The sequence below is a fragment of the Balearica regulorum genome, chromosome 2, assembly GCF_011004875.1.
Source record: "Balearica regulorum gibbericeps isolate bBalReg1 chromosome 2, bBalReg1.pri, whole genome shotgun sequence".
In the NCBI taxonomy this organism is placed as follows: domain Eukaryota; kingdom Metazoa; phylum Chordata; class Aves; order Gruiformes; family Gruidae; genus Balearica; species Balearica regulorum.
In genome coordinates, this window is record NC_046185.1 from 23,484,177 (window position 1) to 23,508,068 (window position 23,892).

Genomic DNA, 23,892 nt, shown 5'->3' on the forward strand with positions numbered 1-23,892 from the left:
CTGAAATGGAATGCTATTCCTTATTACGTAATACTCATTACAAAGATCTTGTCTGTAACTTCCAGGTGTAATGTGTCACAGAGCTCTGCATACAGTGAGCTTATGCAAAACTTGGTGGGTTTTTTTAAATCAAATTTGTGCATGGTGAAATAATTCTAGCAGTTTTACTGGCTCCAGGAATCTGCTGCTTCCTGCAAAAGCTAACCTTCCTGGTTCATCCTTATATTTGATTGTCACTTAAAAAATAGAATTAAGTGGAGGGGAGTGCCTTTTTAAAATAAATTGCTGATTGATTTAAATTTGATCTAGTGTACAATACCATAGAAATAATCCTGCCTTCACCTTCATGTCAGCTTGTGTGTTAGTCACTAAAAAGAGTATTCAAGCAAACCACCAATGCTAGCAAAAGTGAGAAGAGCTGACACCAGCATGAGCTGTTTAATTTGCTACAGGACCTTACTGAAGTTGAGAGTTTTGCAGGATTAAAACTGTTAAATGCATAATCAAGAGAGACAGAGTAACAAGAGCTTTTGTTGTAAAACTTTCACTGTGTAAGTTAGATACATTGAAGTTGTCCATCTACAGATGGTTTATCCTACAGTGGCTGCCTTGCGCTTTTTTTCCCCTGTCCTTTAAAGTATTTTTGCAGAATGAAAGGCATTTTCTACCCAGTTTAGCCCATAATTGGCTCTGTAAACTGCTTAATCAAAATTGATAATGCAGGCGGAGAAAGGAAGTGGTGAAGATGGCATGTCCTCCTTTTATGGAGAAGAGAGAAAAACCTGGCAGGCTGGGATGGGGGAAAGAAATGAAGATCTGTTAGTCATGGAGGAAGAAGGCATGACCCTCAGCCGTTGCAATCCATTGGGCTCCTGTTGTCGTATTTAAAAGATACGGTTTCTGCAGAATCACAGGAAGGGGTCTGAGTTCTTTCTGGAAGGCTTTCTGAAGTCTTTTATGGGGGGAATGCCTGTGTTCTCTGGACCTGTTGTTGCAGTCTTAAAGCCCTTCAGTAGGCTTCAATTCAAGAGTGCCCTTATTTTTCCCCTTCTACAAAGATCTTCAGATTTTTTTCAGCTAAGTGAATTTGAGAAATAAGCCTAGCACGGAGAGGTGAAATTAGTCTGGTGAAAATAAATGCTATTTAAAATCGCTCACCTCATTGTAAAGGCGTTAGGTTAAGCTTATACAATTCTTATGTTCAGTCCTGTCCTGATGGAGGCAGACTGGGTTAGCCTTTAATTTGCAGTCTTGCTGATGTGTATGACGACAATTCAGAATTTTTGAAATTGAATGGTAAATCCTACAAAGGAGGCAGTTCAGACAAGATACATACATGATAAGTTGAATGTACAATGTTAATTTTATGTAATATCAACTATAAATACATTAAAGCTTTAGAGACAGTTTTAAAGACCTAAAAATATTTAGCACCATAATAAAAATGTTGAATTGGATGATATTAAAGGTTTAATCTAAAGGAATATATAAAGACCTATTTGCAGGAGTTTCAGGGCCCTAGCAGGAAAGTAAGAGCATACCTCACTTCTGCTTGTTTCCTCAGGTAAGAGGTTATGTGTCTTTGATGAGTCTGCTGGAGTTAAACCAAACTAATTTTTTATATTTTGTATGAATGTGCAAGTTATTTAACCTCTTGCATATGGGGAAACTGAAGAAGGAAGAAAAGAAGGGTTTTTCCAGCTTTGTACAAGACTTTTATGGGTGTGTCAAGCACTGTCATCTGTACCAGCCTGAAGGACTAGGTAATTTTTGTGATGGAAGGAAACTGTGAGGCCATTCTGCTGAGGTGATCATGACTGCTTAAGAAAACAAAACCCTGGGTTGGTTGGGTTTGTTCCTTCCCACTCGAGTACATTGTAATTCCCCACTGTATACCACAGATGTCTATTTAATCAATGGCTTTTTTAAAAAAAATCTTAAAGATAGTGAACAATGTGTTTGTTAGTGCCTCTATCAATGCATCTTTAGAGTACTACGGTAAAACAATGCACCACACAGAAAAATCAATGTCCTCAATAGAGGTAGAGCATTGTTCCCCTGGATTAATAGGCAGCCTAACTGGCAGTCACTTCCTTCTGCCACGCGTTCCCTGTGGCATGTCTCAGAGGCTCACGCTGATCCTCTACTGCCCTGCAGCCGCCCAGCGCTAAGCTGATTTTGCTGGATCCTCTCGTACTTCATTCCTTCAGTCCCTCCCTGTCTTCCATTCTAACCAGAGCAAACGCTTCAGAGTTCAGCAGCAGCCAAAAGCCTGCTCCTGAACTGAATGGTGAGTTGAATGTATGAACGGTACTATATTCACCATCCATTTTCCCAAGCAAAATGTGGCTTTATGGGCAACTAAATCAAAGGTTTGGTGCAGAGGTAATTTGGGTTGCATGCATTCTCTTTGCTGCTCTGCAGAAGTCCAGGAAATAAGAATTTCACTAGGTCCTGGGGGAGGAGGGGATAAGGCAGTAGAAATCAAGATGTTCCAGAGTCAGGCAATGTCATTACAGTTGCCAGTTTACACTAATTAGGTGTCTACCCTTGAATAAATGATATCTTCAGTCTTTGCACCTAAATGCATTTCCTTCTCAGGAGCATTGTTAATGATTGCTATGGACAACTGGCTGTTGAAAGACAGCCATGTACCATTTTGGATTAGGATTTTCTGCAAAAAGGTTTTCTGAATTCTGCATCTAAGAGACATATTTGTGCTTGGAGTAACTGGGAAAAAAACACACCATCAAACCTCCCAAAAACCAACCAGGATTTGCATTTATTCTCAGTGGGTCCAGGAGTTGTGTTCCAAGCTGACATGCTAGAGAGGGCCACAGTCTCGTCCTTGGGACCACAATTCACTAGGCTTTCAGTTACGTGTTTCTAGCCATCCTATTTGGGATTAAGTAGGAAGCTCCATTTCTAGAATTGATCCTTCCATTGGAGTTGCTCCCCACATATGAGCAATGTTTTCACTCCCTGCTGGAGTAGTTTAAATTACTACTGAACTCTTCATAGCTTCCTGTGTATGTGAGTTGTCCCTGTGAGGCGACTCGAGGTTAGAAATGCCTCCTGAGTAAATCCAGCACAGGCTTTACTGGAATCAGAGGCTACTCTCAAAAGTCTCAGTTCTTCTTTGAGATTACTTTTTATGACATAAGTGGGCACTTTGAATTAAACTGCCCTGTTTCCTTTGCCTCCTTCCTTCCCATTTTCCCTTTGATCAACTAGTCCTTTCTTTACAAAGAGAAACACCACATCCTATGTCCCGTTACATCAATTAGCTGCCTCATCAACATCATGGCAAGTGATAGTAAGAGCCCCACACCACCTTGCGATGAAAAGGCTACAAGGTCTTTCTGGGAAATGCTGCAAGTTGTCTCTGCCAGAGTTTCAGGGGCAGCATGCTGACTTAAAGAGTATCTGCAGCTCAAATGCTAGCGAAGAGGTCAGTCTAGGATCTCCCTGTTCTCATGTGGAGACTTGAAAACTCCGAATCCTTGTACATCCTACCCCCACTGGGTGACAATTTGCACTTGGGATCCCATCTCTTCTAAGCTACAGCATCTCACTCACTGCCTCCCCTCTTCACAGGTTTCTCCTCAATTGACAAGCCAGGAAGAGCACACAAAAAAACCCTCAAAATACGGTTCCTCAACAAGGCAGGCAGAGATTTCAGCACACCAGCAGCCGAAGTGCTGGTCCTTAGGCAACTCTGAGTCCATGTGGTATGACTACCTCTGTGAAGGAAAGCTCTTAGTCCCTGACCTGCTGTAGGATGTGGTCAGTAATGATGTATATTAGCTGTATCCAAATGAAAATACACCTGGCAAGGTTACAAATCCTTAGAAGGTGGCATTTGAAGTGAATACATATTTGAAACAAATGTTTTCAGCTACACTAAGACCACAAAGTGCACGTGTAGTTGGAGCTCCCTTTGAAGGACTTGGGCTACAAGAACAAAGGAAAGAATATTTTCAAAAAATAAATTGAAACTGTTCTTAGATTTCTCATTTGTATTGGGATTGAATGTAATCATTAAGAAAAAAAAAGGAAATTACAAGCTGGGCCAATATAATGGGCCTGTTGCACATTAAGAATTAAGAGCAGTATATCTATGCCAAATAGTCTCCTACTTCCCACGTAACCTACTAAAGAAACATCCCTAATCAATTCATGTTCCAGCTGGCTATAGCTGTTCAGAGGTACGTAGTTTTTTATAGCTCTGAGCACACTTTAAAATGTTCCATGTGATATCTGAGCATTCAGAAAATAAAAATGACACCCTGGGCAAGTTAACTGGTTGTCACATTACAATGACTGCGACCTTGGGTAACACATGATCTAGGTTAAATTTGAAGTCAGCAGATGACATAAAACAGAGATTACAGTTCAAAAAGTGGGCCCCAAACATATTGCATTGTCACATCTGTAAGTGGAAGGTTGCTTAATCCTGTCTCTTGCCACTGTTCCAGAGACTTGCCACCAAAGGTTGCTCAGTCTCCCCTCCTGTGGTTTTCCAGAGGGGAACCAGATTCAGGAAGATGAGACAAGACCACCAACCTAGAAGGACAGCAGAAGTGGAAAATTCCTGCCTGTGGCCTAGAGGGCAGATCTTTCTTCTGACTGCCTATACCTCACGTTTTTCCATCAAACTCATCACGCAACTGCCTTGCCTCCCAGGTTACAAGTGGAGTCATACATTTGCAAAGTGGCCTGGGATGTGAATGAGGATGCACGCAGGGGCCTTGCTCAGGAGGGGAAGCAAAGCTCTTCCAGATTCCCCCAGGGTGTGGCTGCCTCATCTCCCAGGTACAACAGGGCAGCCGTGACACCAGGAGCTAGAGTTGGCTCTGTAAGAGGGCGGTTGCATGGGTGCTCCAGAAGTTGTCAGACTGGTTATATTTGGCTGCACAGATGAAGAAGAAAAAGAAATCAAGTTATCAAACACATTACACAATGTTATTTTACTTACTCTTCTCCTTTTTCTCCAAAATGCCCACTGTTAATCCTATTTCTTGAAAAATACGTACAAACCTTCTTCCACTGGGAAGGGGTTTTCCCCAGGTCATTTAGTGAATCACGGCTTTCCCAAAATAATTTCCTTCCTCTGATGAAGGGCCTTTTGGTGAGGCCAGAGTACTGCGCTTACGTCAGGCCCCAGTTTGCAGGGGAGACATTTCAGCTGCATTATTTCCATGCTGATGAACTCATTTCCCGTCTCTAGCAGGACTGCTTGTGTAAGACTAGGAGGACTTCCATGGTGATTCACATAAGAGGGCCCAGCTCCCACAGCGCCTTTCCTGCAGGGGTACCAGAAGTACGCTAAAGGAAGCTATGAAATACTGCAAGCATAACTTACCTTTATCATCTGGTAATTAGTGATAAATAAAAGTCTCAGGCCATCCCAGGCCAGAGATGGACCTGCCGTTTTAACTACATTTGACCTCCAGTGAGACATTGTGCAAAAAAAAGGACTTTCTTTTCTTATAAACATGCTGCGGGGGGGGGGGTGGGGGGGTGGTTGGGGGGGGTACCTTTCACCAGATGGTCCCGAGTTCTCGTGCCTGGAAAAATAGTAGGTTATCATCACTTCGTAATGAATTATCACTTCGTAGTCCCCTTCCCCGCGCTATTCGCGCCTACACAGACTGCTGTCACAGGGTCCCTCGGCCGCCTCCTTCCCTGCTCGGCACCGGCTCTTCGGCGCCCCGAGTCATCCCTGCCGCCCTTCCCAGCCAGGCCGCTTCCTCCGCGGGCACCGCATGGCGCTTATTGACAATTAATTTCACCCCCCACGTTGCCCCTAGGCCCTAACCAGACCCGCCAGGATAGAGCCGCCCTCCCCGGGCTTTTTTGTGGGGGGATTTCAAATAAAAGCCGCCGCCGAGGCTGCGCCTGACGGACTGTCCTGCCTCAGTACCTGTACCGCGGCAGCGCCCCCTGGCGTCGCGCCCGCTCGCTCCCACCTGCGCCTCCTTCCCTCCCTCCCTCAGCCCCGCCGCCGCCGTGAGGGTGGCGGTCCGGCCCGGCGCGGTCTCGCCATGAAGCTGCACTTCAGCATCACAGCCGCTGAGGAGCTGCGGGAGAAGCTCGGGGGGCGCTACGTGGTGGGCGCGAGTTGGGAAGTGGGCGGTGGGGTCTAGCGGGACCGGGCGGTGGTCTGACGGCGGTGTGCTTGCAGCTGTATTCGGTGTGTCTGGAGGGCTTCCTGCTCGGCAAAGTGCGGTACAGCCAGCTCCGCCGCTGGGACGCGCAGGTAAGGGCCGGCTGGGGGGGGGTGGGTGGCGGGACGGGGGTGGGTTCCTCGAAAAGCCTCGGTGAGGGCAGCTCGCTGGGGTGCGGGCGGCCGTCGGGCCCCGCAGCCAGGCCGGGCCCCTGTGGCGGCCGTGGAGCAGGAGGGGCTCTCCCGACCCGCACAGGCCCAGCGTGGGGTGGGGACAGCGAGTTGTTCCTGCCCAAATCCGCGTTATTAAAGCCTTCCTTCACGCCAGCACCACGGGGGGGATGTGTCTGGTCCAAACCCGTGCCTTGCCCTCCCATCTGGCCTTCATGCCCTGCCTGATTCCCCCTACCCCAATGCTGTGCTTTTGGAGGGGTAGAGCTGCTGCTTGCAGGGCACCCGTGTCTGCTGCTGGGGAAATCCAGCAGCAACTGAGAGGCAAATCCAAAAAAAGCCATGGGATGTGGCAGAAGGGTATGGTAAACTGGCTTAATGGGAAACATTGGCCAAGCAGCAGCAGCTGCAGGCTCCAAGCGCCTCTTTTCCTTGGCGTCTGGGAGAGAGGTGCAACTGCTTTACTGGGCTCTTTTAATCCTGTGAACAACTCTAGAAATGCATAGAGAGGTTAGTCCAGGCAAATTGAACAGTAAGTTGCAGGGTTTTTTTGACAGGCCAGAGGTTAAATGAGTGTTGAACCCTTTGGCCCAAATTGCCTAAGCACATACCTCAGGAGTGACCCTTTGCACACAGGCAATTACAAACCAGCTGGAACGCAGGCCTGGAGTATTCCAAGGAATAGTGGGCATCAGGGAATGATACATGGTCCCAGCTAACTGAAGTGGACTGTTTTAGGGTGAATCTGCCTGTTTATGTTTCTGCTTTTGTTTTGTTTCTTGTCCAAGTTGCCTCTGTCCCTTTCCCTTCTATCCTTCCTCTAGTTTTCTTAGGAAGATAAAAGGGAGCATGTGACATGGAGTTTTTCTGTGGAGACAGAGTGGCCACCAGCTTTCTTTTTGCTAGCCTGATCTTTCTGGTCTTTGCCAGTCCTTGCATCCAAGCAAAATGTCTCCTGGTTCTTCTGTCAGTCTGGGTGCACGCTGTTATCCCTGCTGAGCAGCCTTAATTTACCTTAACAACTCTATTTTAGAGCCCTGTTTGATCAATGCTTCTTGTGGTAGTGGGTTAGGTAGATGCTCCTTCTTTTGGCAGCCTCCTTGCTGTGCTCTCTGTTGCAATGATGGGACCACTCCAGAGTAGTTTTTCAGCCAGGTAACCCCCGATAGGGATCGGTCCATCTCTCCCAACTGTGTGTCTGCACAAGTAGTTGGTGTAGCACAGCTAAAAGGCAGTTGAGTCAGCAGCAGGGCTGCCATGGGAAGCAATGTTTGCTGAGGTGTGCTCTTGTGCCCCAGCTCTGCAACTCTTTTCCCTTTGGGAGCTCTTACAGTAATATTTTGCAGTGGTTAATGGAGCATTTTGGATAACATATCTGAACTAATAAAGTAGCTTATGTATGTGCTTGCTTTTTCTTTAAGGCTTACTGTTTCTTGCTCAAGAAGTTTTAACTTTACTAATGCTCTCAGCAAAATCTCTTCCTTCTCTGCATTTTCTGTAACATACAGTTTGCCTCTTGCTGGGCTTTACAACTCATTAGCTGATTTCTATTTTTAATTCCTTTGTTCCTGCCGTCGGTAGCTGCCATACTTGGTCTTGAAGCTTACAACTACACTGCTGTCCCTTAATTGTCATCCCTATACTTATGTGAGGTTGCTCATCTATAATCATTATATCCTGTTCTGCTTATTTTGCTTGAAATACTCTGTTAAGGTAGAAAAATGCACACATACAAGAAGTCTTAAACTCCAGGATACAGTAATTTCACCCTCCTGACCAGATCACATGTGGTGTCCACAAAGTCCCACAGATCAACAATTCTGTGATGGATGCAGGATGTGAATTAGAAGTAAGTTTCCCCCTTGGACAGATTTCTGCATAATTATACTTGACAGAATTTCTTGAACACTACTCTGGAAAATCTTTCTTTGGCCTCTGTTGGATGTGATGCTGGACTAGTTGTGCCTCTGACTTCCTTCAGGGTGGCGATTTCTAAAGGACTGCTGCTCCACCTCTACAAGCTCCTCTCCTAACTTGTGATATAAAATCAGGACACAGTTTTTGTGATGCTGTGCCTTACAGCATCACAAACCTTTCCCTTGCTGTGTGTTTTCCTGCTCCCTATCACTTTATATTCTGAGAGTGCTTCTGTTGTTCAACACTCCCAAACTCTTCCGCACTGTCTCCCAGAGCAGTTGTTCTCTGCAAAAGGACTGTCCGAATGGAGGAACTGTTTAGAAGTTGGTAGTAGGCAGTGCAGTGTAACAGTATATGAGGTTTGGATACACTGTTGAATGGGGAGGTGCACGTGTACTAACTCTAGGCAACATTTCCTTACCTCTAGGTGCCTTACCTCCAAATGGGATTCATAGCCTTAAGCTGAGCACCCAAGACAAATGGTATAGAGGGAGGTGTGAACAACCAAGAACGATATCTTAAAAGAGATCTTGGTCAGAAGGAGTTGGTTAGGCAGGGCTGGCAGAAATGCTAAGGAGAGCAGTGCAGCTTCAGCCTTTCCCCTCTTGTGGAGATGGGTGCTTGGCTGTGGATTGCCAGAAAGTACCTGTCTTGATCTGAGGATTTACTTGACCTTCCTCTGGGAGATGAGGTTTTGTGTTGGCTGCAAGAGGATTCAGAGGTGGCTCTGCCTTCTCCCCTTTTGCTTCTTCTTTTAGTTGCCCCTTTAGTTGTGGGAAATCCAGTTTTCATTCCTTCCTCTGTCTTGAGTATTTAGGTATTAAGTATTAGCGGTAGGAAAGACAGCTGGAGGACCAGCTTCCTTTTGCTCAGGATGAAGGCCACACACATTGGGCAGCATTCCTTATTGTTTGCACTTGCTGAACTAAGAGTTGTGTAGCTATTCTCCACAAATGACTGCAAACAGCTTCAGCAGCAGTGTCGATGGCAGATGGATGTGCATTTTAAAGATCTAAGCTTTGGCCCTAGATTTATACAAGGACAGCTAGGCAGTGCTCTGTCCTGTAGCCATGTTCTCCTCTGGCTTTAGTTCTGTAGGGACTACACACTGACTGGAGCACCCCTAACAGAGCTGTGGGTCTTTGTGCTGCTTGTGGAGAGGTAAGGCTCTCTTGCAGGAATATATGAGCTACAGGAACTTCTAGAGTGGGGCTAGAGATTACCTGGACAGTGGTTTGTGCACTTAAAATGTTACTGACTTCCTCAAAATTGAACAGTTGCTAAAGACACAGACTCTCCTGGGTTTCCACCTTTCTAAGGTTGTGATGTTTGTATTTGGCTTTTCAGTTTGGCAGCTGCTCAGTGCATCCCTCTCTAAACAAATATAATAATAATGAACCTATATTATGTTGTGGGACTGAAAAGAACATATTATTTCTTGCAATTGTTGGAGTATTCACTGGTTTACTTCTAGGTAAGGAGTAAATAGGAAGTGTCTTCTGTAGGATTAAGAGTGAAATGAAACACTGATAGATTCTGATCATAATGCCTACTGAGTTAGTTAACAGCATCTGTGATTGGTAGAAATGGCTGTTGGGAAAATAGTTCTAAAAAAATCTGTTAATCACAATAAAACAATTGGTAAAAAGGAATTAAATATAGGAAAAAAAATATTTTTTGAACTTCATTTAGCCAGTCATGTACCAGAATAGTCTCATGCCCTTGATTGCTTGGACAGTTTCTGCATACATGTATTTTAATTTTCCCATGAACTACGTTGAAGCATTTTTAAGCTTAGAATGGTGTCTCCCTCCTTTTTTAATATTTAATCAGGTAACTGAGAAGGAAATGCCCGGGGGCCTGTTCATACTGTATATAATCTATACCTAATAGCTTTATAGTTATAATGCTGCTCTATTTTTTTCAGGTTAGGAGTTTTGTTTCTGGTGCTCTTTCTGATTTTGGCATTTGTACACCTACAATGGAGCATGGCCCTGGGTGAAATAGCTTGTCTAGACAGCATAGGCAGGACTTGACACCAAAAAGCAAACCTATAGGATTAGACTAAGTAGGAGATAATTAATTCTGGTTGACTATACTTCAAAACTGATGATGTCTCCTGCCAAGGTGGGGGATATTTATTGCAGAAAGATGAAAAAGAAACAGCACTAACTATGGCATGTGTCTTTACTCCCCTTTTTGGAGAGAGTAGCTCTTGGAGCTTAAAACTGTTGTATTTAGGAAAGCTGCTCTATCTAGGCTTCTAGCTCTTTTAGGTGGAAATCTTGGAGGAAGAACAAGTACCTCCTCCACCAGGTTGGAACATCCTGTCTGGGCTTCCAGCAGTCAGATTTAAGCTTGGTTTTGTGATCCAGTCTCTTGTGGGCTTTCCTGCCCCTTGCTCTTGAAGCTGCCTCTGAGGTGGGAAGCTGGAAGTGGAGCTGTGCCCAGCCTCGGTGCTGGGCTGTGAGGCAGGACAGGCCCAGGCGGCTGCTGTGTGCTGTTGACATGAGCTGCACATAGTGTCCGCAGAAGCTGGCATGCAGAGAGGCTGTGTTGGGTTTGCGTGGCAAGGTTTTGGTAGCAGAGGGGGGGTTACAGGGGTGGCTTCTGTGAGAAGCTGCTGGAAGCTTCCCCTGTATCTGACAGAGCCAATGCCAGCCGGCTCCAAGACGGACCCGCCGCTGGCCAAGGCCAAGCCCATCAGCGCCTCTGTGATAACATATTTAAGAAAGACAAAAACAGTTAGAGAGTGCTTTTGCAGATGGAGAGAGGAGGGAGAAGATGTAAGAACATCAGCAGACACCAAGGTCAGTGTGGAAGGAGGGGGAGGAGGTGCTCCAGGCGCCGGAGCAAGATTCCCCTGCAGCCCGTGGTGAAGACCATGGTGAAGCAGGCTGTCCCCCTGCAGCCCATGGAGGGAGGATGAGGGGGTGTAGCGATTCCACCTGCAGCCCATGGAGGACCCCATGTCAGAGCAGGTGGAGACACCTGAAGGAGGCTGTGACCCTGTGGGAAGCCCACACTGGAGCAGGCTCCTGGCAGGACCTGTGGATCCGTGGAGAGAGGAGCCCACGCCAGAGCAGGTTTGCTGACAGGACGTGTGACCCTGTGGGGGACCAACGCTGGAGCAGTTTGCTCCTGAAGGTCTGCACCCCATGGAAGAGACCCACGCTGGAGCAGTTCGTGAAGGGCTGTAGCCTGTGGGAGAGACGTTGGAGAAGGTCATGGAGGACTGTCTCCCGTGAGAGGGACCCCACGCTGGAGCAGGGGAACGATGAGAGGAGTCCTCCCCCTGAGGATGAAGAAGCGGCAGAAACACCACGTGATGAACTGACCGTAACCCCCATTCCCCGTCCCCCTGTGCCGCTGGGGGTGGCGGAGGTGGAAGCCGGGAGTGAAGTGGAGCCCAGGAAGATGGGAGGGGTGGGGGGAGGTGTTTTAAGATTTGGTTTTATTTCTCATTCCTCTACTCTGTTTTGCTTAGTAATAAATAAGATGAATTCCCTCTCTAAGTTCGGTCTGTTTTGCTCGTGATGATAATTAGAGAATGATCTCTCCCTGTCCTTATCTCGACCCACAAGCTTTTTGTTGCACCTTTTCTCCTCTGTCTGGTGAAGGACGGGAGTGATAGAGGGGCTGTGGCGGGCACCTGGCCCCCAGCCAGGGTCAACCCACCACAGAGGCCAAAGGGTGGAGGTAGTCTCCTTGGACAGCTTGTGGAGCAGGATGGCTTGGAAGTACATGGCTGGTCCAGACAAGAGAAAACAGCAGTGCACAGGGCACCCTGGCATGGGGCTGAGATACATGTCTTCAGCTGAGTGGCTTTAGGTTGCAGAAACAAACCCAGAGCCTCAAAAAAAAAAAAAAAAAAAAAAAAAGTCAGAAGCAGGTTTTTGGGTAGGAGACCCGTCTCCTGTGGTGGTGTTGGCCTGTCAGGGCAGCAGGCAGTTGATACCTGGCACCACCAGATACAGTGTTGTTGACTTGCATTTAAAATGTAGCCTAGGCTGTGGGGTCTGAGAGGACTTGAATACTTGGCTAGTTTCATTCTGCTAGACTGAAATTTCGTGCTGGTGGCTGATAGTCTGGCAGATTTTCAACACTGTACACAAATACACACTTAAAGTTTATGGGCATTTTTCAGTAATTATTTGAGATGCAAAAGTGTAATCAGCTGAGATAAGTGTCTCTTCTGTGTAGCCCAAATCCTGAGGACACACAACTGCATTTCAAGGAACTTACCAAGCAGCTGGTACTGAGATGAATTAATTTTTTTAAGTAGGCCAGAGTCTCTGCTTGTGTAAACCAATGATAACAGACAGCACAGCTTTGTAGGTGAGGGATGGCCTAAATGCAAAGGGAGGAGAGAGGACCTTCTTGTTGTGAGTGTGGCTCTGGCTTTCTGACTTCTGGCAATTTTTTTCATGTATCTCCTCAGTTTGCCTGCCTGTAGAGCAGAGATATTTTTTTTTTTTTAGTCCTTGGGGTAAGATCACATATGTGAAGGACTTTGAAGATAAAAAGCACTCTATACTAGCTACTACTGTTAACTTGACATAAAACCAGAGCATGTAGTGTTATCTAACTCTTTTATGCTGTGTATCTCTGAGTGATTCATGCATATCTAATAATCAAGAACTCGGAAATATCAGTGTGTTGCCAATGGAGGGAAAGTGGAGCTGGGAGCATATGCCTCCCTCCTGTTTTTAGCCAACAGGCAGGAAAAGATATTGCTAATTCTCGCAGTAGTAATAGTTTGGGGGGTTTTGTTCTTCAAGCTTCAGCTGCTGGAGTCATGTGAAAGACTTGGGCAGCCAGGGCCAGAGGGAAAATGTCATATTTCACAGGATTTAGTGATACTAATTGCCAAGTTGAATACTGGTGGTGAAAATTTAATTAGTAGTAATGTTTCAGCATGCTATAGGAGTCTCACTTTACTGATCACATGCCATATTCTTTTGATTCAGGTGAAGGAATGCTTACAGACAAGCTCACTGCATTTTGCTGTGTTTAGTAATGTGCATATTGGGAAGGTAACCATATCTCATCCTTGTCTTGAGATAATTTGCTTATAGCAGAGAGTTTTTACACCTACAAGTGACCAATTAGTGCCCAAACCTATACTGGAACTATTTTATGCTACTATAAGATACTATAATAGTGGTTTCTAGTCCTTGCAGATCTGTTTATAAATGAGGTACGTTTATACACAGAGACATTATTCTCTTATTAGCCAGCTGACATAGCTGGAGGAAGAATCAAACTTTCAAACACTGTATTCTTGAAAGATTCTCTGCTTTTTGTTGAGTGGGGTTTTTTTCCCTTTGACAATATTAGATGATCTGATAAAAGATACTACCTCTCACAGACAAAATAATAAAAGCCTCTGGGGTAGCACAAGTCAATGCAGAAGTTACCAGTTCTTAAAAAGTAGTTCTGTAGGTATAGATCAAAGAAATCCTGTATGGACATATTGGTGAAGAAGACATCTGTATTTATGTTGTGCTTGTCCATGAGGTGTATAAGACCTACCTGATAAGGTTAGTACAATGATGCTTTTCTGACTTGGAACAGGAGCTCAGAAGTGGTAAGACTGTAAAAATGAGAAACTCATCCAAAGAGGCTGCTCACTTGGGCTGTCTTCTGGTGGCTGCCCGGACAAAGGCTTTGCTCTTGCTATGGGCCCTGAGGGCCATCAGGGAGGTGCTGGGTGGGTATCCCCATGCTCTTTGCAGGCCATCATATCTTGCTGTCAAAACAAGAGAGCATTGAAAGCTCCTTGGATACTGTGAATACCTCTTCACTAATGCAGAGCTTTCCTTTGGCTGTTTTGCAGCTGAGGCAGCTTTTTGGGAGTGCTGTGCCTGCTTTCCCTCCAAAGTTTTACCTGGCAATGACCAAGTCGATGGCAGATGAGAGACGCTCTCAGCTGGAGCAGTACCTTCAGAATGGTAAGCTTAGTTATAACAACCTGATCAGCTTTCATATGTGGAGTTTCAACCTTTGAGTATGTGTTCACAATTATGACTGTAGGGTGCTTTACCTTCTATGCTGAGCTGCGTAAGGGTATACCTAAAAGGCTGGGGCTAAGCATTGCAGCCCTGTGCTCTCTGCTGATTCACTGGCTCTAGAACAGCAGCATATCATTTCTCCTCTTATTTCTGAAGAGGCTGCCTTTCTGCAGCCTTCCCAAAATGTAAGGGTGCAGTTTCACACTAAACTTAATCCAGCTTGTCCTTCTGGTGTTAGCCTGTGGTCTGGCTGTTCTCTGCTCTTCTATATCAGTGAGCTGTGCCACCCACTCCTGCTGCTTCACAACTGCCAGAGCTGACACAGGGCTGGGTGTGAGAACTCACAGCTGGTGGGTAAAAGAGAGAGGCAGAAAAGGCAGGCACTTGGACTGGTAGAAGTGTAATATGGAACCAGGCTCTGCATAAACCTCTTCCCTTCAAGGGTTTCCGGACAGACTTGTGAGAATCATAACAAGATAAGAGTGTTTGGGGGTGGGTTTTTTGTTTGGTTGGTTGGTTTTGGTTTTTTACAAAATCTCAGGTGCAATGTGTTGTGTTATAAACCAGGTCTGCGGGATCCTCAGAATGCATCTTGTGAGTTTCACGTAAGCCAAGAAATGGGGGAAGAAAAAAACAAGACAACAACAAAACACCACCACTACAACAAAACCCAAACAGACACACACACCCCCCACCCACCCATTTCAACTACCCAAAACAAAGGGTGTGTGAGGAGATGAGCTTAAAGAGGTTGTAGAGCCTCTGGCCTCAATACTTTGTGCCAAGACTTACAAAACAGACTCAAGATTAGTCTTTAAAACCTTACTTAGTGATTATTTTCTCTTTTTCACCTGAGTATTCAACAGTTCCTTTTAGAGCCACTGGCCATGAGTGACCATGGATTTATGTGGCCAAGAACCTTACTGTAGTCTTGCTTTGGGAGAATAGCAACACTACAGGTATTTTGCACTGTTCATGGCTTCAGTGATTTAACAACAGGCTAGTAAAGGTAGCTGTGCAGAAACCGAAGGATAAGTAAAGTAGCACTGATGGTTTAATCAGTAGTCACATGGTATACATCTTCTTTTTAAACACCATGTCATCTTTTGGCTAAGTTTGGATTTTTACGTCCCTGTTTTCCTCTTGTTTTTCAGTTACTTTGGATTCAAATATTACCAATAGTGATGTCTTCATAGAGTTTTTCCGAAAGCTACAGCAGGTAAGTTTTAAATTTTTCAGCCAAATAGTTTGTTTTTAGGAAAGAGTTGAAATATTATCCTACCTCCTGAGTTCAAGGCTCCCTTTGCTATCTTCCTTTCATTGTGTTCTTAGCATATTGGTCTGTCTTGTAAAGCAGTGAATTCCAATGACAGAGTGCTCTCTCTGAAGCCTAGGTGGCAGCAATAATAGTATTGTTTTGTCTGTGTACAAACTTGTTTCTCACATGGAAAGAACTATTTGCTTTGTTTTTGTTATCCTGTGGCATATCTGATGAATCTTTTGCCTCTAAACAGTTCCCAGAAGAGTCTTTGTGAGAGCTCAATAGCAGGATTACACACATTCTTGGATTTTCCAGCTGTAAATGCTTTTTGGTAGTGTCAGTGCTTTGGACTGATAAGTGTATTGATGACTGCTGTGAAAATGTCACGTTCTCTTATCTTGCAACTGTAGTGATGGGCAGAATCTGGCATGTGTTTAGGTGGTTGTGACCTAGATGACTTTTTTGAAATACGTTACATGTGTGATCTTTCTTTGGCAGGGATGGGCAGCTGGAGGAAGAGAATAGGAGGAGGGGAGAAGAGAGAATAATCATCAAATTCTATGAACATGTGCTATGTGCTGTAATGCTAACTTTGTCGTAAATGCAAAATCAGAAGACAGTCATGACTCCTGAAGGGCTCTTAAGTGTGTTTATCTGGTTTTGCAAATGCTTGGAAGCTCTGCCTGTGCTGCCTGGATGCAGACTGACTTCAACCAGACAGCTGATGAGTTCAGTTAGCATGATGTGGAGGTGAAAGTAACGAGCCCTACCAAGAAACAGGATATTTGTCTTCTGCTTAGTCCTGGCCTAGTGTAGCTCCTGGGCTTCCCATTTGCTTGGAGTCTGGATCATTCTTGCTTGTGTCTGACTAGTGCAAGGTGCTGTATGTCCCTTTCCTTCCCTTACCTCCTTTCCAGCTGCTGTGGCTCTTATGAGGATAGCAGTGTGTTGGAGCAGATGGTTGCAGTATGACTTCAACAGCATTTTCAGTGAGAGGGTGCTGCTTTAGTTTTCTGGGAAGTGTTTGGTATGCTGCTGTAACCTCACTTGCAGAGAGAGGGGAAGCTTTGAAGGACCAAGTAAGAGTTTTGTGACTCAACAGCTCTTCACTTGCTATGTGTGATTAAGGTATGTAAGGGGAGTTCAGAAAGGCTGTAGAAAATAGTGTGAAGTATTCCTAACAAATTCTGGAAAGATTTTTCCTATATATTTTGTAAATAAAAGGATACAGTTTATTTACAGCCTCTTAAATTCAGACCTACTGAAGTGCTCAAGACAGTGAATGAAAAGCCCCTTTCTGATTAGGGATTTCTTTTGTGAGAAGAGTCTCTTTTTAGTTCTGATCCAATGCTTGTTATAGCCTTAAAGATAACTCCGGGCAATTACTGCTGAGTCTTAATTAGTCTTGATTACACTGATAACAGGCCTGCTAAATAAAGTCAAATCCATAAAGAATGCCTGTAATTTGCCCTCAAACACCACCAACTGACTTTCTGACAAAGTTCTTTCAGGAAATAACTCTACAAAATGCATGTTTGCAATGTTTAAAGATGTCTTTTGGCACACCAATGTTATGGATTTCTTTTAACATACCAGCAGAAATGATGTTGTATATTTAGGTTTCTCTTTAGTGGAGGCCCTTTTGGTGAAGAGGGGTGACTTGATAAATACATCAAGTAATACTTGATTTACAGTTATGGACATATGTGTGTGTGCTTACTAAGCCATGTGACTGTGCTGCCAAAAGCAGTCAGTTATTTTGTAGAGTTCAAAGTAGGCACTGAATTATACCTTAAATCTTAGTGCAAGGTCAGTACATTCTCAAGACATAAAATGAACCCAAATTTCTGTTCCATAATACAGTGGATTTTCATACACGATGTTTAGGCTTCCTGCTTGGCAAAGACAGTAGTTCTGCAGCTTTTTTTGTTTACAACTTAAACTCATAATGGTTGTGCTTACATAAATTACTGCTTCATAATACAAATAGCAGTAGTACTTTATGTGTTCTTTCATTATGGTAAAGAACAAACTCCTAAGAGAGATTAAATAACTCTGAAAGACAGGAGTGCATCCACTGTCATTAGCTGTGCACAGTGCCTTCAACTGGTGTAACTGACAGCTGAATAAGTATTCATTTTGGCTATTAAAGAATATCACTCAACAAACTGGCTTTGTTGTGTGTGTTCCTGTATTTAGTAGTATACTGTGACTTGTGAGATGTTTTATGGCAGAGTGACAAAATTTCTGTAACAGCATTGAAAGATGCAGAGTGAAGTTCATCTTTAGAGCAGCTCTGTACTGTTATTTCCTTCTCCATTGTTGAAGATGTGTAGGCAGCACTTGGCGTCCTACGCATTGCCGAGGAGTAAAAACATAGTTAGGGTTTCAGTGTTACTGCTACTTAGTGTTAAAACCAGGCATTCCCCCAAAACTTGCTCTTGTTTGTTACATTCATCGTAATGAATGATTCAAGAATAAAACATCATTAAAATGATGGAATAGCATGCTCTTTTTCTGTCAATGACATGGACTGGCTTTGGCTAGTCAGTCTCGGCTACCTGAAACAAGTTAGTGCACACCTGTACAAGCAACCTGCCACCTAATGTGGGAGAAGAGGCAGAGGGACCACACTGCAGGAGGTGACGAACGGGCAGTGGTCAGCCATTTTTTCTGCCACCACAGCTATCTGTTGAGCACAGATCTGTCTGCAGGTAAAACTGGTGCAGCTTTTATAATGGAAACATTCGGTTTTAATAGAATGAGAAGACAGGAAAACAGAGGTGAATGAGATTGTTAGGTTAGTTTGGGGTTTTTTTTCCCTAAAAATTCTACTGCTGGCTTTTTTTCACCTTGACTTCTATCTTTTATCAAGAGAGAATAGAGCTGTCCTCTCAGGTAGTCTGCTAGTCCTTGCTTCATTTTCTTGGCTTGTCTTAAAACCAGCAGTATTTAAGCTTTTAGCTGAAGATATTTGTATATGTCACTGACTAAAATAGAAAATGCAAAGGAAAAATCAAACTGAATTTAAAGCCCTTTTGGTCCTTGTCCTGTTTTGCTTCTGAATGGGGTTGTGAAGGGTGTGCTGAGACCAGTACTCCCTGGAGTGGGAGTGCTGTGCAAGGACCATGGCTTTATTGCAGCTGCCTAACAATGTTGAATATGACTCATCTGTATCTGCACTCAGCATCAAACCAACCAGCTATATCCCCCGATCATATCTAACAGGCCAAACTCTTCAAGTAGGGACAAGCCCATGCAGGTTAGCCCAGCTTTCCAGGCCCCTGTTTTTGCCCAGCACCACCTTTACCTGTTGCATAGGTTGTTACAGTTTGATCCTTATAGCAGGCATGCTCTGGCTGTTTCCCCAGCAACGTAATCTCATGGGAGAAGTTGTCAGGGGACAGCAGGGCTCCTGACACATGGGGAAGCAGCTTGGCACAATGGATGCTTTGCTCAAAATGAACATTGCTGAAATATTTACTAACACTATTGTGTAGCAGAGTTGAGCAACCTCACCCGTAACCTTCCCGCCCCTACACTCTTCCAAACTCTGCGAACTTGGCTAGTGACCAAGCAGAGACAGTTGTAGCTATGTTGTGTCTTCTCCTTTTTCATCAGGAGAAAACCCGTATGAGCAGGTACGTACATCTCTATCAGTCTCACTTTAACCCAACTCATCTATATCCTTGGATGTAGTCTGAGATCATAGTCTGTCTCTGTATTGGGCACCCATGGAGTAATGTGTTGTATTGAGGATGCAGCTGTGAGGACAGCCAGTCATTATGCATTTAAGAATAAAACTGAGACACATTTCCTTGCAGCAGCAGAGGTTTGGAGTTAGTGATCTAGGAGGCTGACCAGACCTTTTCCAGTCTGGTAAACAACAGCCTTTAGCATGAGCAAAAGGATTCAAGTGTTGGTGAAAGGACAGACAAAAAGTTTCTGAGTACTTGAGCAACTGGCTTACCAGTTTCTGAAGGGAGCCTACAGGAAAGCTGGTGAGGGACTGTTTATCAGGGAGTGTAGTGACAGGACAAGGGGTAATGGGTTCAAGCTGACGGAGGGTCGATTTAGATTAGATATTAGAAAGAAATTCTTTCCCGTTAGAGTGGTGAGGCACTGGCACAGGTTGCCCAGGGAGGTTGTGGAGGCCCCATCCCTGCAAGTGTTTAAGGCCAGGTCGGATGAGGCTTTGGGCAATGTGGTCTAGTGGAAGGTGTCCCTGCCTGCAGCAGGGGGGTTGGAAACTTTGAGGTTGGATCTTTGAGGTCCCTTCCAACCCAAACCATTCTATGATTCTATGAAATAGAGCCAACCAGTAACTGATAACAGGCAAAAAACAGTGTTATGTGGTCTTTCATCAAACCACTCTGATGTAAGGTGATTTTCCTTCTGAGGAGCTAGCATGGGACCAAGGATTGAATACCATAAGAGAGCTGTGGTGTGTATGCTATTGAGAGTGTAGGTAAAATGTAACCCAGAAACATGCAGATGTTACCAGGAATCAAAGCTGGTCTGATCATGGGCTGCATTTTCTTGGATAAAGCCCCTGTCTCTGACCATACAGCCTCTGCTTCTGTGTGCACTTGCAACACACTTACCATTTGTGCATGCAATGGACCAATGCATGCTTGTAATATTCCACTCACAGATGTGTTTTGGATGTGTACGTATACAAACAGAAGTCAGGCTGGGTATCTATGATTTCAGCACTGCTCTAAAAATGTTATTTCTTTCATATCAAATCAGGTTGGGTTTCTTATTTATGAACTTCTATTTCAAAAGTGCAACTGGCCAGAAATCTGAATTTCATGTTGAAAGTTCCTATACTCTCACATGTTTATTGTGTGCTCGCCAGGGGTGAGTTTTCTGGCATAGAAAGTTCTGAAAATTTTTAATTCTAGGATGTCTGTTTTATTTTTATTTCTATGTTAAGATGTAATTCAGTGCCCTGACATGCTGTTCTTTTCAACTGCTGTAGTAAAGACCCTCTGTTCTCACCCTTTCATCTTTTATGGCCCGTGCTTCTTAGGTGAGCAACAGATCCGTTGAGAGCTTGCAGAGGGTTTGGATTGATGTTGACTTCTACTAAAATAAAATCACTTAATTAAGTTTTCTAATGGAAAAATTGGAGGATGATTTCTCATCCTCCTACTTTTCCTGTGGGGAACTATATAATAGGGTGGGGTTTTTTAGTTTGTTTGTTTTGTTGTTTGTGGAGGAGGGTTGTTTGCTTGGGTTTTGGTTCTTTTGAAAAACAGTTCCTTTCTTCAAAACAAAAAAACAAAGAAAATCCCTCACCAGCTCTGTATTATTCTGTATTATATTAATGACTGAACTGTGCTTTAAGCTACTAGGGCAGGCAAGTGGGGAGCAGGCAGCACCTCTAGATGTTTCAGGAGATTTTTACCACAGGTAATAGTGACAGCGTTAAGGGAAGGTTCAAATAAGCAGTATTCAGAGATACAAGAAAGTATTCGATTCTAGTTAGATGGCAAGTTCCTTGAATTTCGGGAACAAAAGTGTAGGAAACGTGAGGAACATGTACTCCTGCCAAAATACAGGTGTCCTTTTTTTTTTTTAATATTGGTGCCTGTTTTGAGTAGGTGAGATGATGACTATTGCTTTTTCTAAAACTAAAATAGCAGCTTGGGAGAACATCTGAACCTTTCTGACTCACTGGTGCAAATTTCTTTCAAAAGTATTTTTCTGTCCATTTTAGAAGTGGCTGGGATTGTCATGTGTGCTCACTGAATGGATCATCGCTAACACCAATAAATGCTCTTTTCTTTGTATTTGTATTAAACTTATGCTGGATTCTCTTGTATTGTTTTAGGGTCTGTCTGTATTAGTATTTCTTCACTTAACGCTGTATTCTCCTCCCTCATAGACTGCACTGTTTCCTCCTTTTGTTTTTATGTAAGTAAAATTTTTTTGTCTCAACAATACTTTGCTGATAATAGGTTAAACACAAATATTTATAACACTGAACAATGTGTGGAGTTTCTGGCATGGATGGTTCTGCCTTCTGGGGTAAAAGCATGTGATAAAGGGGGAAAAAATCCCCAAACCCAACAGTTTAAGATAATTCTTATTTTTTGTTTGCTGTGTCATATCTGTATTAGGAGAACAGTATCCAAAAGTTGGAGATAAGAAAGTAGAGAATTTGTCCCCAAGACCATGAACTGAAGCTGTGCTGTAGTTCAGTAGAGCCAAATAAGAGAAATTAAAGCAGTTTTTAAAAGGCAATTGTGGAAACCACTGGTTTAAGTACTAAACTGTAATACTTAATGTGACTATTCCAGGTGGGACTGAGATGTTTTTTTCTCTAATAAATCCTTTCTTGTAGATCCTCAAATTAATCTGCCCTACTAATATGTTGCATAGTGTTCTTGGAGAACTCAAACTGCTTGAAAATAGCTGAAAGTTTGGATCATGCTTCTTTTCTGCCCCTCATGATTGCCAAGTAGCGAGGTGGCAAGTAGGGTACGGTGCTGTGAGATGTGACTCCCTTTGAGTGGCAGCAGGGTGAAGTGACCTTTGTGTCTCTGACCCTGGGCTGCCATAGTGGATGAGGTGGCCTGTACTCAGGCTGTGAAAGCTGCAGGAGCAGCAGCTAGGATCTGGCAGAAGTAGATGCATGTCTCTTTTTCTCTTTGGGAGCTTCAGCATCAGCAGCCCATACCCAGAAGTGCTTGCTGCGGTGTGTGAGCCTTTGCACTCGCCTTCAGCTCCCAGCACTGCTGAGTCCTGGGTAGTAAACTGGCTAGATAGCAACCTGATTGCTCTTCGTCAAAAGTCAGTAATGACTTACATGTCTTTATCTCATTCTTATGTTTGTATCCCATGTTTGTTCCATGTTTCACATACATTTTTATTGCATGTGAAGTGTTTAATACCAAAATGTGTGCCAAAGTTATTTGTGAGGAAGTATCTGCTCCTTCCTGTTTGAGGAAAATAGTAAAGTACTCAGGTAAGCACAGGAGATAATCCTTGGTGTAAGAGAGAGGTTTTTGTATCTCCACTGAAGCAAAGTAATGCTTCTTTTAATTAAGAGGAATGACTAGACCTGTCTCGTGGATAAGAAGGAAATTAGTTTGGATATAAAGATTAAACTGTGTGGATCCCCAGCAGGACTTCAGACAGAGCACTGGCTAATGCCCTGAAGAGGTTCTTTTGTTCTTTAATACGTGCAAACATATGTGTAGGGATGCAGCTAGGTGAAATATTGGGTGTCAGAAAAACCTGTGGAAAGTCTGTTTAAATAAGAAAGAATATTTTGTTTTGGTTTTCCTCAAGACCTTTTTTCCCCACATATAATTTTACAAACTTTTGACAAGATGTTCTTAATTTTTAGATGTTTGGAAGAAACCACTTTTTGTTTGCATTTGATCTTACGTCTTAAGCCAGATTTACTGGAAAATGGGGTCTCTTACCCAAAAAAAAGTTACCAATCTGAGCTGAGTTAGTTAATAGGAATCATACATCGTAGCATGTTCTCCGGGGTACCTAGAGAGGGGTGATGGAGCACAGAGCGTAAATGTCAGCCCTGCCACCCTGCTCTTTCTGACATGGCAGGAGTCGGGAGATGTTCCTATGTACAGGCACTATGAAGACTCTGCAGCAAGATACAAAGAGTACTTGAAACCTAAGGGCTCCGAGGGAGTTTCCTGTATCTTCCACAAGGCTAGCAAAGGTGGAGACAGAAATTTAAAATTTAATATTGTGTGCAGTATGTACAACTACAACATTTTCCTCCGCTATGGATCTCAAGGGAAGTACTGTACCTCTCATTAATAAAAACGCCAGAAGGACCATACAGGGCAGTCAACAAGAAGAGAAGCTGCAGCGATGGGTTTCGCCACTTCATCCAGATACATCCCTAACGAAGTTCTCAAACTAGTCTCCATCCTCTTGACTTATGCATAGCAAGGCACGGGACTTTTTCTTTGAGCTTGGGGAAGTCTTTTAGGGAAGTATAAAGTCTTGATATAAAACTAGTGGAGAATACCCCATTCCTGTGCGCTGCCTCACTGTTAGAAATGTGTGCTTTACTTCTAGTCTGACTGCATCTATCATTACCTCACAGCCAACGGATTTGGCTTCTGTACTTTAGTTTTCCAGATTGCAAATCACCCCTTTATTAGGTCTAGACATGAGACAGTTCTCTGAGGTCACTTATTTGAAACCTGTTTTCTCATGACCTAAATACTGTCAGGTTTCTTGGTGGTTTTGAATCTTGGGCACTGGCACTGCACAGTATTCCAGTAGCAGCAACTCTGGTATATTAAGATACTATAGCCTCATTATTTTCACTGGAGATTTTCCTATTTACAGGTTCAGGGATGCATTTTTTG

At 43.9% G+C, this 23,892-nt stretch overlaps 1 protein-coding gene across 1 annotated transcript in view; it reads left to right on the forward strand.

Annotated features, from left to right (window-relative positions):
- The first annotated feature begins 5,965 nt into the window (after positions 1–5,965).
- SNX31 (sorting nexin 31) overlaps positions 5,966–23,892 on the forward strand; it is a 32,976-nt gene continuing 15,049 nt past the window's right edge. The window contains exons 1-4 of the mRNA XM_075743600.1: positions 5,966–6,113; positions 6,188–6,262; positions 14,097–14,211; positions 15,426–15,490. Coding sequence (XP_075599715.1) covers positions 6,048–6,113; positions 6,188–6,262; positions 14,097–14,211; positions 15,426–15,490 — 321 coding nt within the window. The 5' untranslated portion in view covers positions 5,966–6,047. The remainder of the gene's footprint in view (positions 6,114–6,187; positions 6,263–14,096; positions 14,212–15,425; positions 15,491–23,892) is intronic.